Source organism: Microtus ochrogaster, chromosome 8 (assembly GCF_000317375.1).
Source record: "Microtus ochrogaster isolate Prairie Vole_2 chromosome 8, MicOch1.0, whole genome shotgun sequence".
Taxonomy (NCBI): Eukaryota; Metazoa; Chordata; class Mammalia; order Rodentia; family Cricetidae; genus Microtus; species Microtus ochrogaster.
Window position 1 is genome coordinate 3,659,348 of NC_022015.1, and position 14,734 is coordinate 3,674,081.

Here is a 14,734-nt window from a genome sequence, read left to right on the forward strand (position 1 = left end):
ATGAGCATTTACAAGTCTGATAAGCAGCACTATACAAAGGCATGCACACAAGCACACCCATACACAAGTTGGAATACTTTATAATACACTTTCTGTTTGTTAAGTGAATTAGATGTGTACTTTAAGTAAGATTGTGTTCTGTGTGATGCTCACAGGTCACTGACTGCATGTCCTAGAGCAAATCACTTGACTTTTCTGAGTCTTCGCAGATGTGAGGACTGGAAATGATGACACCTTATAGAGTTGTTACATATGAATGAAACAGCACTTTAGAGTCTTGTAGCATAGCTAGTGAAAGCTCAGATTAGCTACTGAGCTAATTCTTTAAATTTCAAGCTTTTTGAGTTCGTTACTATTTGCATTGTATGACAGAGGACTCTGGATAGCCTGAAATACTTCAGAAATCTTTTAATATAGAGAATTAAGTACCTCTGTTTATTTGATTAAAGATCAAATAAATTTTTGTGAGTCTAGTACAAATCCTTTAATTTTATTAAGAATCCCAGGAGACAAACAAGATGGCTCAACTGGTAAAAGACACTTGCTGTCGAGCCTGATGGCCTGATTTCAGTGCCAGAACCTTCAAAGCTGCCCTCTGACCTTCCAAGAGTAATCTTGAGTATAAAGTGTATTTGTCCTTTTTACTTATATTTTTGATTTTTGTTACTTTAAAAGCTTTCATTCTTAAGGTTTCTTTTTTTCTTGCTAATTCACAGGGTTGGAAGCATCTTAGGGTGTGTGTATGTTTGACTAGAGATGCACACACAAATGATGAATTTACTCATATTTTCATAATTTAAAAAGTAATCACTCGCTTTGATCTCAGTATTGAGTTTTAGGAGCCGATATGCTCTTAATGTATCTTTTCAACTATTATATTTTTTGTTCACATTTTTGTGAACAAAAGTTAGTTTGTGGACTCATTCAATGCAAAGTTTAGAGTGTAGTCATCATTTCAGCAAATGTTAATTTCAAGACCTATAGATTCACTGGAGGCAAAACCAGGATTGTAATCCATGTATCCTGTATGCCTTGCTGTAGACAGTGCAGTGTTCCAGCCTTTGGTTAACTCACCACTCTAGTTCTATGGTAAATGCTGGTGGCAGGGGCAGGGGCTCTGTATCATCTGGTTGGGAATGCTTTTTAGTTAGTTGATTGCAGGAAGGTATCCTGTGCAGCCATCGAGGGAAGATTTGTTTTGTTTTGTTTAGGCTAGAGCTAATTTCTGGAAACATTGCATTTTTATAGGTCCTATTGATAGTCATTGTTCTCCTTAAAGTCACACATTCATTGGCTTTAGGGCTGTTTGAGGGGGAAGCGAAGGTAGTAATGCTATCATTATGTAGTTACAATCACACATGTAGCAGCAGTTCCTTTTGCTCATTTGCATTATAGTCTAGGCAATAACTTTTGGGCCAGGTGCTTTTAGTAAGCTAAAGAAGTCACAGTCTGGAGAAATAAAGTTGCCCACTGCCAGAGGGTTCCATTGTGATAGCACAATTGGAAATTAAAAAAAATAATAATGATTTTAAGTTTCCAAGGCTTTTTTAAATTTTGAAATCTCATTGAATTCTTCTAGTATTTGAACCATTTACTAGGTCTGAATATGATTTCACAATCAATACCTCTTCACTGTTGCCTGGAAGAAGCTTCTATTTCACACTGAAAGGATACATGAAGAAGCTGGTCTGAGTGACACTATTTTATGTTCCTAGAATTTCTAGAAGTGGATGAATACCCAGAACACATTAAGAACCTGGTGCAGAAGGAGAGAGAATTGGAAGAACAGGAAAAGAGGCAACGAGAAATTGAACGCAACACATGCAAGGTTCGATTCCATGATTGTGTCTGACAAGTGCTGTTGTGGTTTGCTCTTCTGACTGTTGTCATTGTTATGGTAACCCAGAGTCGGTTCTGTAGGCAGTTTTGCCCTTGTGGTCAGATGGGCACAAGGATGAGCATAATCTGGTACTGAAGCACGGTGATGTGCAGCACGGTGCTCAGTGCTCATGTGACCGTGTGAGGCGAGCATTCCCACGTTCTGAAGAAGGAAGGACTGGGAAATGCACAGAATAAAGGTCATCCTTCAGTTACTCTCCCACGGCCCTCTCTGTTCTCCCTTTAAAATCCTTAAACAGACAAGAGGTGGTGGCCCACTCCTTTAATCCCCACACTTGGAAGGCAGAAGCCAGCCTCTTCTACAGACTGAGTTCCAGTATAGCCAGGGCTACACAGAGAAACCTTGTCTTAAAAAAGAGAGAGAGAAAGAGAGAGTCCCAATTATGTTTTTTGTTTTTTAATTACATTGTTTTGGCAATGAAGGAAAGTGCTATCTGCTGTCTGACATGATGGAACACACCTTTGATGAGCGCTCAGGAGGCAGAAGCAAAGGCAGGTGGATCTCTGAGTTCGAGGCCACCCTAATCGACAGCACAAGTTCCAGGACAGCCAGGGCTGTTGGAACCCTATCTCAAAAAACAAAAACAAACAAACAAAAAAATGCTATCTGCCAAAGAGTTCAGCTGTGATGATTAACCTAGTGAATTGATGATGGTATTTTCTGTTTTGTAGATAAAATTGTTCTGTTTACATCCTGTGAAACAAGTAATGATGGAAAATAAGTTGGAGGTTCATAAAGATAAGACATTAAAGGAAGCAGTAGAAATGGCTTATAAGGTATGTCTAATGCACAGTTGGATTTTAATTTTGATAACACCCAATAGTTGAGATAGATGATCGAAGTACTTTGAATGTATTTGACGGCTTCTCAGTCCTCGTTCTACCCCACCCCCACCCCCGCGCCATCTACCAGCATCTTCATGTGAATACCAGTTAACCTTTCTGAATTCCAGAATTAGAATTAGAAACACATTTTTTTGTTTTGCTTTCTGTTTATTTAGCAGATATGTATTGAGTGCCTTCTGCGTGAACCACTAAGATATCAGGGGGAAGACATGGTCTTGGCCTCATGGAATTTATAGTTCAGTGGGAAAAATTTTTTTTGATGATTGGCAATTATTTTGTTTAGATGTCACAAAGTAAATCAGTAATATATTGAAACAATTTATCCTGAAATAGTAATCATAAGGACACAGCTCTGTCATTATATAGTTTGTGTTATTTCACAAACTATATGAAAGGTGACCATTAAACATATTAAAGCTAGGCATGGATGCTCACACCTTTTAATCTCTGTATTTGTGAGGTGGAGGCAACAAGATTAAGTGTTCAAAGTCATCCTCTTTCACATAGTGCATTCAGGGTCAGCCTGGGTGGCTCTTTCTCAAATAAACATATCTGTTACTCTGATAAAAATCATAAGTAGATATTATTGTCTGTAAGGATCTCTTGGTAGGATTACGGCACATGAGAATAAAGCACTCTGTTTTTACTTGTGGGGAATGTGTTTTGTTAGATGATGGATTTAGAAGAGGTGATTCCGCTGGACTGCTGTCGCCTGGTAAAATATGATGAGTTTCATGATTACCTAGAGCGATCATATGAGGGAGAAGAAGATACACCGATGGGCCTGCTCCTAGGAGGAGTCAAGTCCACATACATGTTTGATCTGCTGTTGGAGACTAGAAAGCCTGACCAAGTTTTCCAGTCTTACAAACCTGGAGGTAAGCAATTTTATACTCTAGAGTTAAAATGGGCTTTAAATTACTGTGATCAAATGTTTTGTTTATAGAAGTAAATGATTTAAATTTTTTTATGTGTTCCTAAAGTATACATAATTTTGACAAGATGAGAAGTAATAAGTGTTTGGTTGGAAGCAGCACCCCAGCCGCCGCCACCCCCCCTACCCCTATATGGGATGTTTGGCCCAGCCCCCTGGCATCCTTAGATCCAAAAAGTCTGGAATGTTTGGGTCCAGGTGTCACTGCAGCCCCCTGGCACTCCTATATCCAAGGAGTCTGGGATGTTTGGTTGGAGGCTTCACCCCACCCCTGGCATCCATTCTAAAATGTTTGAATGAAACTTTCCATTCCAGGCCTCCCCACCCTGGGAGTTGCCACAGCCCAGACTCCACCTCTCAAAAAAGCCCACCAAAGGGTGACCCCCTCCCTAGGAAGGGTCAAGACCACTCCCACAGGCTATTTAAACTGCCCTCCCAGAGAACAATCACATGGTCTTTCCAGCCTGTCCCCCACCCCCACCCCCATGTTTTCCCAGAGCACTAGCATCCATTAAACTCGGGTTTTTTCTAATTTGGTTTGATTTTGTCTGATCAGATCTGGATTTTTGCATTGGCAAAGAGGTTTGTTGGGCTGTAAAAACTTTACAATCAGCAATGAGTTTGAAGTTAAGTTTTAGCTTATGCTGGGCTTGCTGGGACTTGCTGTGACTCCAACAGTGGGGAGGCCGAGATGGGCAAATCACAAGTTCAAGTGGGCACATTTGCTAGACCTTGTCTGTGCACAAAATTTAAATAATGAACAACAGCAACAAGAAAACGCTCACTTCTTAGTCTTCAGTAGGGTTTCCTTCTTTAATGTGGAGTGCTAAATGGTGTAGTGTCTGCTGGATGATACGGAATGCCTGTAGTTAACAGCTCAACTCCTAAGGGTATCTCTGTTGACATCTTTCCCTCTTCTGCTCTTTCCCCACTTTCCTCTCCTATTTGTTAGCATGAATTTCCTGTAGCACGAATAACAAAAATCCAGAAACAGAAATTGGAATTCAATGTGAAGGTCAGAAAAGCAAAACAGCCAGCCATTGGCTCTTCCCTCTACCTCAGTCCAAAATGGAGATCCTGCCTCCAGGAATCTCAGAATGAGACTGTGTGTGAGAGCTATCTCTCCTGTCTTGTATTCCTCTCTAGGGCTGGATTAAAGGCACCACTACTGTCTTGTCTCTATGACAAACTAGTGTGGCTACTAGGATTAAAGGTGTGTCACCATTGCCTGGTCTGTAAGGCTGACCAGTGGGACTGTTTTACTCTGATCCTCAGGCAAGCTTTATTTATTAAAATATAAAGGAAATGAAATATCACAATATGCTTCCTTGCTTTTTTTTTGATTGGTTGGTTTGTTTGTTTGTTTGTTTGTTTATTTATGGTATTTCAAGACAAGGTTTCTCTGTTTACATCCCTAACTGTCCTGGAACCAGGCTGGCCTCAGACTTGCAGAGATCCATCTGCCTCTACCTCACAAGTACTGGGATTAAAGGCGTGTGCCACTACTGCCTTGCTTTTATGGTTCTGCTGTCCAACATGTATTTGTCATAAGGGAAAAATTGACAGTAAAACAAAATAACTGCTAAGTGTAGTTCTTGATGGCTATTTCTTTTTCAAGTGATTAAAACTTAGTTGTCAATATGATCTAAAAACAAAAGAGAAGCAGATATGCCCGACCAGTTTGTGCATAGAATTTTCCATGGGATTTGATGGAACTTGTTTGTAAGTTGTCAGGGTTATATCTGCCCCATTAGTGTTTATTCTGCAGTCTCTGCATCCATATATGCTTTCAGTGCTGTGGTTTTCTTCCCATTTGGAATTTTTTGCATTTGTATTTTACATTTGATGATAGGTAGAAAACTACGAATCAAGCAGATTGTATTTTAAATATGCTTAATAAATTTGAAGGTGTTGTTATATTTTAAAAGGAAATAAAACACTTTTAAAATTATATTTGGATTTTTTGTGTTTAACACATGCATCAGTCAAAAATAATGCTTTTTAATGAACATTAGATGAATGTAATATAAATCTGCTATATTGAATATATGAGAGCATAGTCTCTTTACCATCTGTTAGAAACATATTTAGAATGCGCTGCTCATGTAAAATACAGTTTAAAAAAATAACCTTCAGCTATGTTTTTATGTTTTCCAATGTAATAGAAGTAATGGTGAAAGTGCATGTTGTTGATCTGAAGGCGGAGACTGTCGCTGCTCCTATAACAGTCCGCGCTTATTTAAATCAGACAGTTACAGAGTTCAAACAGCTGATCTCCAAGGTAAGTTATAAAATTAGACCTTGAATATTTTTGAATTCTTGCTTTGTATGGTTGTTTCAAGTTGTAGGTTCTACTGTAAAGGGGCAATATTTATAGGCAGAACACAATTGAAAGTAGAAACACACTTCAGGTAGAAGAAACAAGCTGAGCAACATTTGGCATGGCGCAGTACCACTGATCCAGACTATAATTTGAGCTGGGTGAAACACATGGTAGGGGTATGAATTCAGTTTATGTCTTGGTTATGGCTTTTATTGCTGTGAAGAGACACCATGACCATGGAAACTCTTATAAGGAAAGCAGTTAATTGGGGGGCTTACAAGTTCAGAGTTTTAATCCATTATCATCAAGATGGGACATGGTGGCATGCAGGCAGTCATGGGCCTGGAGAAGGAGCTGAGAGTTCTGCATCTTACACCAGCAATAGGAAGTGGTCTGTCTCATTGGGCATGACTTGAGCATATATGAGACCTCAAAGCCCACCTCTACAGTGACCCACTTTCTCAAACAAGACCACACCTACCTACAACAAGGCCACCCCTCCTAATAATGCCATTCCCTTTGGGGGCCATTTTCTTTCAAAACCACCAGTTTCACAGAAGGCTTTGAAAACTAACTGGGCTCTCATTAGTGCAGTAGTAAGTAGATCCTGTTTGCTATTTAGATGTTGTGGCACATCAGATCTGTGCCACAGAGTGGAAGTCCAGTGACACTAAACTGAGGTTCAAGGAACATGAAGGCTGAGTTTGGGCTGGCACTGAGGAAGCTATTCAGATCATTCCAGTAAAGGCATATGGTCAGGGCTGAGGGACAGTAGAGTTTAAGAGTGCCGATGTAAGTGGACACTGCCAGAGTTGTGGTTGTTATGTTTCAAAGGAAGACAGAAGCACAGTGAGTTATTATTTTCCAGGCAGGGTGTCACTGTGTAACACAGGACAGGAACTCACTATGTAAACCAGGCTAGTCTTGAACTCATAAATTACATCTTCCTGCCTCCATCTCCTGGGTGCTGAAACCAATCCTTAATGGTTTTTTTTATTACAGTTATTTATTTTGTGGCGTGTGTGTGTGTGTACTCAGGCTATGTGACAAGCAACTTTCCCCACTGAGCCATCTCACTGCTGAATGAAAGTGGTGACATTAATAGCAGCAGTAAAGTGAGGAAGCAGACTTGACAGCCATGGATTAAATAGTGGCTCAGAGAAATACAGTTTTTAGCCATCTGTCTTGCCTTATAGCTCAGTGTCTGGGGATTTACTAACCATCAGTGTTGTGGTTATGAGGGATTTTGTCAGGTTTGGTGACTATCACTGTATTTAAGCAGTAACAGCTAAGAGACTTTAGTCATTGATGGCAGTTACGTCAGAAGACAAATCATACTGTATTGTTCTGCCTGATGGCTAACTTGCTCACACATGCATGCCAGGTGATCATATGGCTCTATACATTTAAAGTGAGTGCCACCTGCAAAGATTTTCAGTCCAATGCAAAATATAAGCCCTGAGGTTGGGCTTGAAAAAAAAAAGACAATACCGTTTGTTAGTCTACTCTCTGATGAAGCTAATAAGGTCATTGGGGAAATGTTTAAAGAACAAGTGTAGTCACAAAGTTTTGTAATACAGCAGTGGAAGTTAGAAAGTGTTACTTTGTTTCAGTTTACAACATAAGTGAAAGGGAGGTGACTAAGCAGTTTTCCTTTGAGTCACCAAAAATTGTTAAGTCTCTACTTAAACGTATCTTTCCTAGACACTTCTTTTGACGTCTGAGGGTTGGTGCTAGGATTGGCACCTAGGTCCCTGCTCTCATCAGCTTTGAGGAACTTGGCAGTTTTCTCTTTGTGTCTAAAGCCAGCTAGAATTCCTTTGGGTAGCACACTCTGTGGTGACACTCTCGTTGCAGGCCTCACACTTACCTGCAGAATCCATGCGGATAGTGCTAGAACGCTGCTACAATGACCTGCGCCTTCTCAGCGTGCCCAGCAAGACCCTGAAGGCCGAGGGCTTCTTTAGAAGTAACAAGGTATGTCTCTGCCTTTTTATTGTGTGGTCTTTGCTGGTAACAAATGGAGTAAAACCAGCACGGTACCCATCTGTCTGTGCAGGAGTATCTTACAGTGTACACAGCCTCCCCACATTCTCTTCCTTTGTCATCCAGTCAGGCTTCCTGATTCAGCCTTACTGCTGTTCCTTTTACTTCTACTCTGTGCCCTTTGCCTGGGAGCACTTTTTCCTGTTTCCCTGCCCTCCTTTAGTTTTCAAGCTCTGGATTTGTCCTGTCCTTCTGAGCTTTTGTGATTGAATCTCCCTCCTCTATGACTGTCTTCCTGATTTCCATCCTTGAGTTCCCTGGTAAGACAGTCCAGTCCTTCATACCAAGTTAGGGGTGTGCCTCGTGAGACTCCCACATCTCTGTTGAGGAGAAGACAAGCTGTCAAGCTTATTTTAGGACTTCCGCCCTCAGTGCGCCATTGTTAAGAGTGGCTTGCCCTGGGTCCTGGCCATCCAGACTTTCCCTAGTTCTGCTCATCATATTTGCTAGTCTTTCATCTTAGTACTTTTAGACTTACCACACGTAACCTTTATAAATATCATTTTATTACATATTTTCTGCAAATACGTATGTGTGGATATTAAAATGTAATCTGTGGGCCAGCAAGAGCATTCATCAGGGACAAGATGCCAAGCCTGGCAGCTTAAATTTGATCCCATGGACACATGGTAGAAAGAAAGAGAATGACTACCTCAGGTTTTTCTCCAAACTCTGCACATATGCTGCACACTCATATATATGTGTGCACAACAGATTTTTAAATATATTTTAATATTTTTAATGTTTAAACTATAAAAATGCTAATTTAGGGGAAAGAGTGTCGGAGCAAACCTTTCTTCCCCATTTTTTCCATTACACGGTTAACTAATAGTCTTAATATATAATATTTATTAAATAATAATAGGTTTATCTTTTTATACAAGACCCAACATACTGTTAATTATTGCCAATCCATGGTTAATTTTTGTTTTGTTTGGAGACAGGGTCTTATATTTGCCTTAGCTGGTGTTGAACTCACTACATAGACCAGGCTAGCCTATGACAGTCATCCTGCCTCTGTCCTACAAGTACTAAGATTGGGCCTATTCTATCATGCCTGGTCAAACTTGTATATAATGTCACAAATTCTACAACATACTGTGTACTGATTTGTACTGATATGATGTTCTTATGAAACATAAAAATGCCACTAACATTGTATGGAGTGTAACTCTCTCACTCACTGTTTAGGTGTTTGTTGAAAGCTCTGACACTCTGGATCACCAGGCAGCCTTCACGGACTCCCATTTGTGGAAACTTCTGGATCGGCATGCAAATACAATCCGATTATTTGTTTTGCTGCCTGAACAATCACCAGGTTCATATTCTAAAAGGACAGCATACCAGAAAGCCGGAGGCGATTCTAGTAATGTGGATGATGATTGTGAAAGAGTCAAAGGACCTGCAGGGAACTTAAAGTCTGTGGATGCTATTCTAGAAGAAAGCACTGAAAAACTCAAAAGCTTGTCGCTGCAGCAGCAGCAGCAGGATGGAGACAATGGAGACAGCAGCAAAAGCACTGAGACAAGTGACTTTGAGAATATTGAATCTCCTCTCAATGAGAGAGGCTCTTCCACCTCTGTGGATAATCGAGAGCTTGAACAGAACATTCAGACTTCAGACCCAGAAAATTTTCAGTCTGAAGAACGCTCAGACTCAGATGTTAATAATGACCGGAGTACAAGTTCAGTAGACAGTGACATTCTTAGCTCCAGTCACAGCAGTGACACTTTGTGCAATGCAGACAGCACTCAGATTCCTCTGGCCAATGGGCTGGATTCTCACAGTATCACAAGTAGTAGAAGAACTAAGGCAAATGAAGGGAAAAAGGAGACGTGGGATACAGCTGAAGAAGACTCTGGGACTGACAGTGAATATGATGAAAGCGGCAAGAGCAGGGGGGACATGCAGTACATGTACTTCAGAGCTGACCCCTACGCCGCAGACGAAGGCTCTGGGGAAGGACACAAATGTATGTACTTGAGAGGAAGGCTCTTTGAAATGGTACCAGTATGCTTCTCACTTAAATTTTAGTTAGGATTCCATTGCTTAGTATTAAGACCACCTTACAGTAACTTCATGGGCTGTGAGATTATTTTCTTCCATTGCAGTGCAATATTTAGACAGTAATTGTGTCAAGTTAAGTAGAAGAGTAATCAATATTAGGAAAGTCTGTGGTAAGCATGCCGAAGAATTCTTTAAAGGTAACATACACCCTATCACTCAAAAAGCCAAATGCTGTAAAGATTTTATTTTTGTTTGAGAAGTATATATATGCATATTAATGTGCTTTGATCAAATCCACCCCCTATTCCCTCTCCTCCAATTCATTCCCTATTCTCCTCTACCACCACTTTTCCCTCCCAGCTTCATGTGCTGTGTGTAAGCCCATTGAATCCACTTAATGCTGTCTGTCTGTATTTGCGTGGGTATAGGGCCATCCACTGGAGTGTAAGTAGCCTCCCAGGGGCCACATCCCTGAGAAAAACTCGATTCTTCTTTCTCTAGCAGACGTCAGTTGCCAGAGGCTTCTCAACTAAGTTGGTGCTGTGAACCCTGCCCATCTGTGTTGAGAGTTTGACTGTTTTGATTTCGTGCAGCTCTTGTGCATGCAGTCATAACCACTTTGAGTTCTTGTGTGCAACAGCCTTGTCACATCTGACAAATACTGTTTTGTCTATGTCTATTGCCTCTGGCTCTTAAAATTTTTCTCAATGTTCCTGAGCCATGGAGGGAGTGTCTGTAATATAGCTGTCCCATTGGAGGCTGAGTACTCCATAGTCCTTTATTCTCATACAGTGAGCAGTTGGGTCTCTATATTAATTTAATTGCCATAAACTGCAAAACAAAACTCTGATGAGGGGATGAAGGAGGGTTGAGAGATGTACTTCTCTGTAAGTATAATGTTATAAGTGCTTAAGGGGCAGTTTATGTCCATTTAGCAGAATGATAATACTAAGTCTTCCCTTAGGCCTATGACCTGGGTTTTGACCCAGATACTGGTACCAAACATAAATCCTGTCTTGTGGAGCAGGCCTTTAAGTCCAATCAGAAACTGATTAGTTATTCCGTTAACATATATGCTACTATTGCAGCAGTGGTCAAATCTTGCCAGGACTGTCCTAACTGTAGTTCTCCAGATTCACAGCTGGGTAAGACAACTGATTGCTTTTCAAACCCAGTAGCATGCATAGAACCTTCCAGCATTTTGAAAGTTAGCCAACGGAGATGAAACTTCCAGGTCAGTACCAGCTTGATTTCTCCGTGTCCTATGACTCAATGTGTGGTGTCTTCAGCAGTAGAGTCTTACTATCAACTTATAGAGGATAACCAAGAACAGTGACAGTAGGCTGTATTGTTTGCATGGCTTCAAAAAAATTGTTAATTCAGTTTGCAGGGAAATTTTTACACCTCTTTTCTGTGTCCCAAAACAAACAGCTTCTACCCTACACCCTCTAAACATCTATATTTGGTGACAAAAGAAGTGGGGTGTGGGAGTGAGGGCTCATTCATTACCTGGGTCTTTTTAGTTTACCTTATGTGTTTCTGAGGATAGAACTTGGTGCTTTACCACTGAGCCACATACCAACCCTTTTAATTTGTTAATTTAATGTTGTTAATTTGATAGTAGGCAAGAGATAAACTAGAGTTCTGAATGTTACAAATCTCAAAGGAATAAAAAAAAAATATTGAACTCTGGTCCTCTGCGAGAACATCAGGGCCTCTTAACTGCTGAGCCAGCTTCCCAGTGCCTATAAAACTTGTAAGTGAATATGCGTTCATCCTTTATCTTTGGAAGAGAACCTCAGGTATCAACCCCATATAGCTATTAGAAGTAGAAACAAAAGACAGCCCTGTTTGTCTTGATTTGCATTTCCCTGATCGCTAAGGAAGTTGAGCATGACCTTAAGTGTCTTTTGGCCATTTGAACTTCTTCTGTTGAGAATTCTCTGTTCAGCTCAGTGCCCCATTTTATAATTGGGTTGATTAGCCTTTTACGGTCTAGTTTCTTGAGTTCTTTATATATTTTGGAGATCAGACCTTTGTCAGTTGCGGGGTTGGTGAAGATCTTCTCCCAGTCAGTACGTTGCCTTTGTGTCTTAGCGACAGTGTCCTTTGCTTTACATGAAGACCTAAGTTCAGTACCCAGAACCCGTGTAAAAACAAACACTTGACCAGCTCTGGGAAGGCAGAAATAAGCAGATACAAGTTAATAAATGTGAAAGTGCTTTCCAGAAAGAAGGGAATGAAATGACTTATAGACTGGAAGGTCTATCTTTCAAATGAAAGAAAAGAAATCAGTACTGAGTGCGTAGTAACTGATGAGATCTAACTAACACCAGAATCCTTTGGCATCTGTATAGCCCTGTAGAAAACTCAAGTGTAAAAATGTAGATTGCTGGCTACCGTGGTGACGAAGAAGCAGAATCATACTGGTGCTTCTTAAGTTTCCATCCAGGGGCTACCTCAAAAGACTCATTAATATGCATGATTTTATATAGGTAGCCCTCTCAGCAGCTTTGTGAAGCCTATTTTCCCTGGTGAAATACCCAGTTCAAACAGGTTCAATTGTTTGGGGTCATATTCCTATAAGTTATGCTGCTAGGATTCCACTCTGGTATTCTGATTGTAAACCACCACCAGGTTTCCACTGTCACTTTTCCTGACAAGGAAACCACCAAATAGCAACTGCTTCCTGGCTACAGTCAGCTAGTAAAGGTGCTGAGAAGGAGAGCTACTCTCTGGAGGAAGAACGTGCAAGTTTCTGGTTGACAGAGAACAGTAATTAAAATCAGTTGGCTAGTAGTCTCTACCTCAGTTCAGATCCAGCAAGAACACTTGAAGTTAAAGTCCAAAGTCTCATTATCTGTTCAGAGATTTAATAAACTCTTACTGGCCAGTTTAGTCTTTCTGGAAATGTGTAGTAGGCTAGTCATACTGCTCACTGAAATAATAGACAGGCTACTAGAGGCTATACAGAAGGCCTGTCTGCAAAGAAAAGTTCTACATTGCTTCATGTTTAAAAAAGCTTGGAGATGGAGGGAGGGATGCTGTCCAGAAGCCAGGTTTCCCTGTCTGCTAGACTGAGTAACTGCAGTCCTCAGTGACTTGAAAGTGAGTGCTAAGAACACAGTGGGCTATGAGTGATGGCCTACTCACAGGCTGGAGTGGTCAGGTCTAGCAGATAATTTCAAATCCCAAGAGTGACCTATCATGCATAGCATCATAGCATTGGCGACTGACTTAGGCAGTAACTGAACTGTGTCTAAGATGCTGATCCTTAAGCTACCTGGTGTGCACAGGAATTCCTTAAGGGAATAATTACCTCTCTGAAAACATGTCCTGGTGTGACCTAGTTGCAGTCTATAGCACTAAGGGATGAACAAGGAAGCCAAGTAATGGATATAGTACATGTGCTTTGAAATGTCTTCATATAATTTTGGTATCCTAAAAACACTTGAAGTTGCATTATGAGGAGACTGAATCCTGTGGGGTTTAGAGGCAGAAAGGAAAAGAGGTATGGTGATCATCTCTAACACAGTTACAGGTGCTGCGGGAAGTATGTATTTGCTGAGGCTGTAAGTGTGGAAAAGTTAATCACAGGCTACATAAAGTTCCCAGGATTTTAGTGAAAGTAAGTCTGTTTGGTGCTTAGCTCCAAATTAGACTGGATCAGTCATCCAGCATTTGTGTCTCCCATGACACAGCATTACCAGAAGCTAGGAGAGGAATCAAATGGCCTTGTATTTTGTTATTGTGTTGGGCTCGTAGATCCTATGGGAGAACCAAGGCTCAGTTTGGATCCCTGTCTATAACACCTTCAGAATTTCCAGTGTCTGGTTGAATAGTGCAAATGTAAACTTGTTTGCCATATGATTAACATTTGGGGGCATTCCTTAAAGCTTAGAAGTTAGGATTCTAGCCCCGGTGGTGGCGCACGCCTTTAATCCTAGCACTTGGGAGGCAGAGGCAGGCTGATCTCTGTGAGTTCAAGGCCAAGCTGGTCTACAAGAATTCTAGTTCCAGGACAGGTACCAAAGCTACAGAGAAACCATGTCTCAAAAAAAAAAAAAGTTAGGATTCTAAGTAATTAAAAAAAAAAAAGCCTCAGACGTTGGTTAGTAAGCCAACCAAGCTCAAGCTCATCGCTATCTGTATTTTCTCCTACACTCCTTACATTCACTGGTGCCTGTAGTAGTCAGTGAGGATTAATTCATCCACCCAGGAGCTGAACTGGCCTGAGAATGTAAACCAGAAGCGTTTATGTCCTTTTGTAGAGTTGAAGAGAAAGGTAGGGGCTACTGACAGCCTTGGGGCTGTTGAGGGACAGCCTAGAAGCATGGCTGCTCTTGGGTTTGGTGCCTGCTTTATTACAAAAGGAAAAGAATTAGGCCTGCAACCCACATTTGCTAGAATGTGAAGACCAGGATAGCTAGATGCTTTACACGTGTAAGGCTGAATTGTGTAGGTATTAGGAAGGAATATAGAAAAATAGCTTATTGACCAGGTATGGTGGCACACACCTTTAATCCCAGCATGGAAGAGGCAGACAGATCTCCGAGTTCCAAGCCAACCGGGGCTACATAGTGAGACCTGTCTTAAAAGAGAGAGAGAGAGAGAGAGAGAGAGAGAGAGAGAGAGAGAGAGAGAGAGAATGTGAAGACCAGGATAGCTAGATGCTTTAC

The 14,734-nt window shown here is 40.9% G+C and overlaps 1 protein-coding gene across 3 annotated transcripts in view; it reads left to right on the forward strand.

Annotated features, from left to right (window-relative positions):
• Usp47 (ubiquitin specific peptidase 47) overlaps positions 1 to 14,734 on the forward strand; it is a 100,422-nt gene that overhangs the window by 74,680 nt on the left and 11,008 nt on the right. For all 3 annotated transcript variants that reach the window (XM_026781724.1, XM_005351004.3, XM_013347677.2), the window contains 6 exons: positions 1,716 to 1,828; positions 2,572 to 2,676; positions 3,416 to 3,623; positions 5,845 to 5,960; positions 7,860 to 7,979; positions 9,240 to 10,020. In XM_026781724.1, the coding sequence (XP_026637525.1) occupies positions 1,716 to 1,828; positions 2,572 to 2,676; positions 3,416 to 3,623; positions 5,845 to 5,960; positions 7,860 to 7,979; positions 9,240 to 10,020 (1,443 nt within the window). The remainder of the gene's footprint in view (positions 1 to 1,715; positions 1,829 to 2,571; positions 2,677 to 3,415; positions 3,624 to 5,844; positions 5,961 to 7,859; positions 7,980 to 9,239; positions 10,021 to 14,734) is intronic.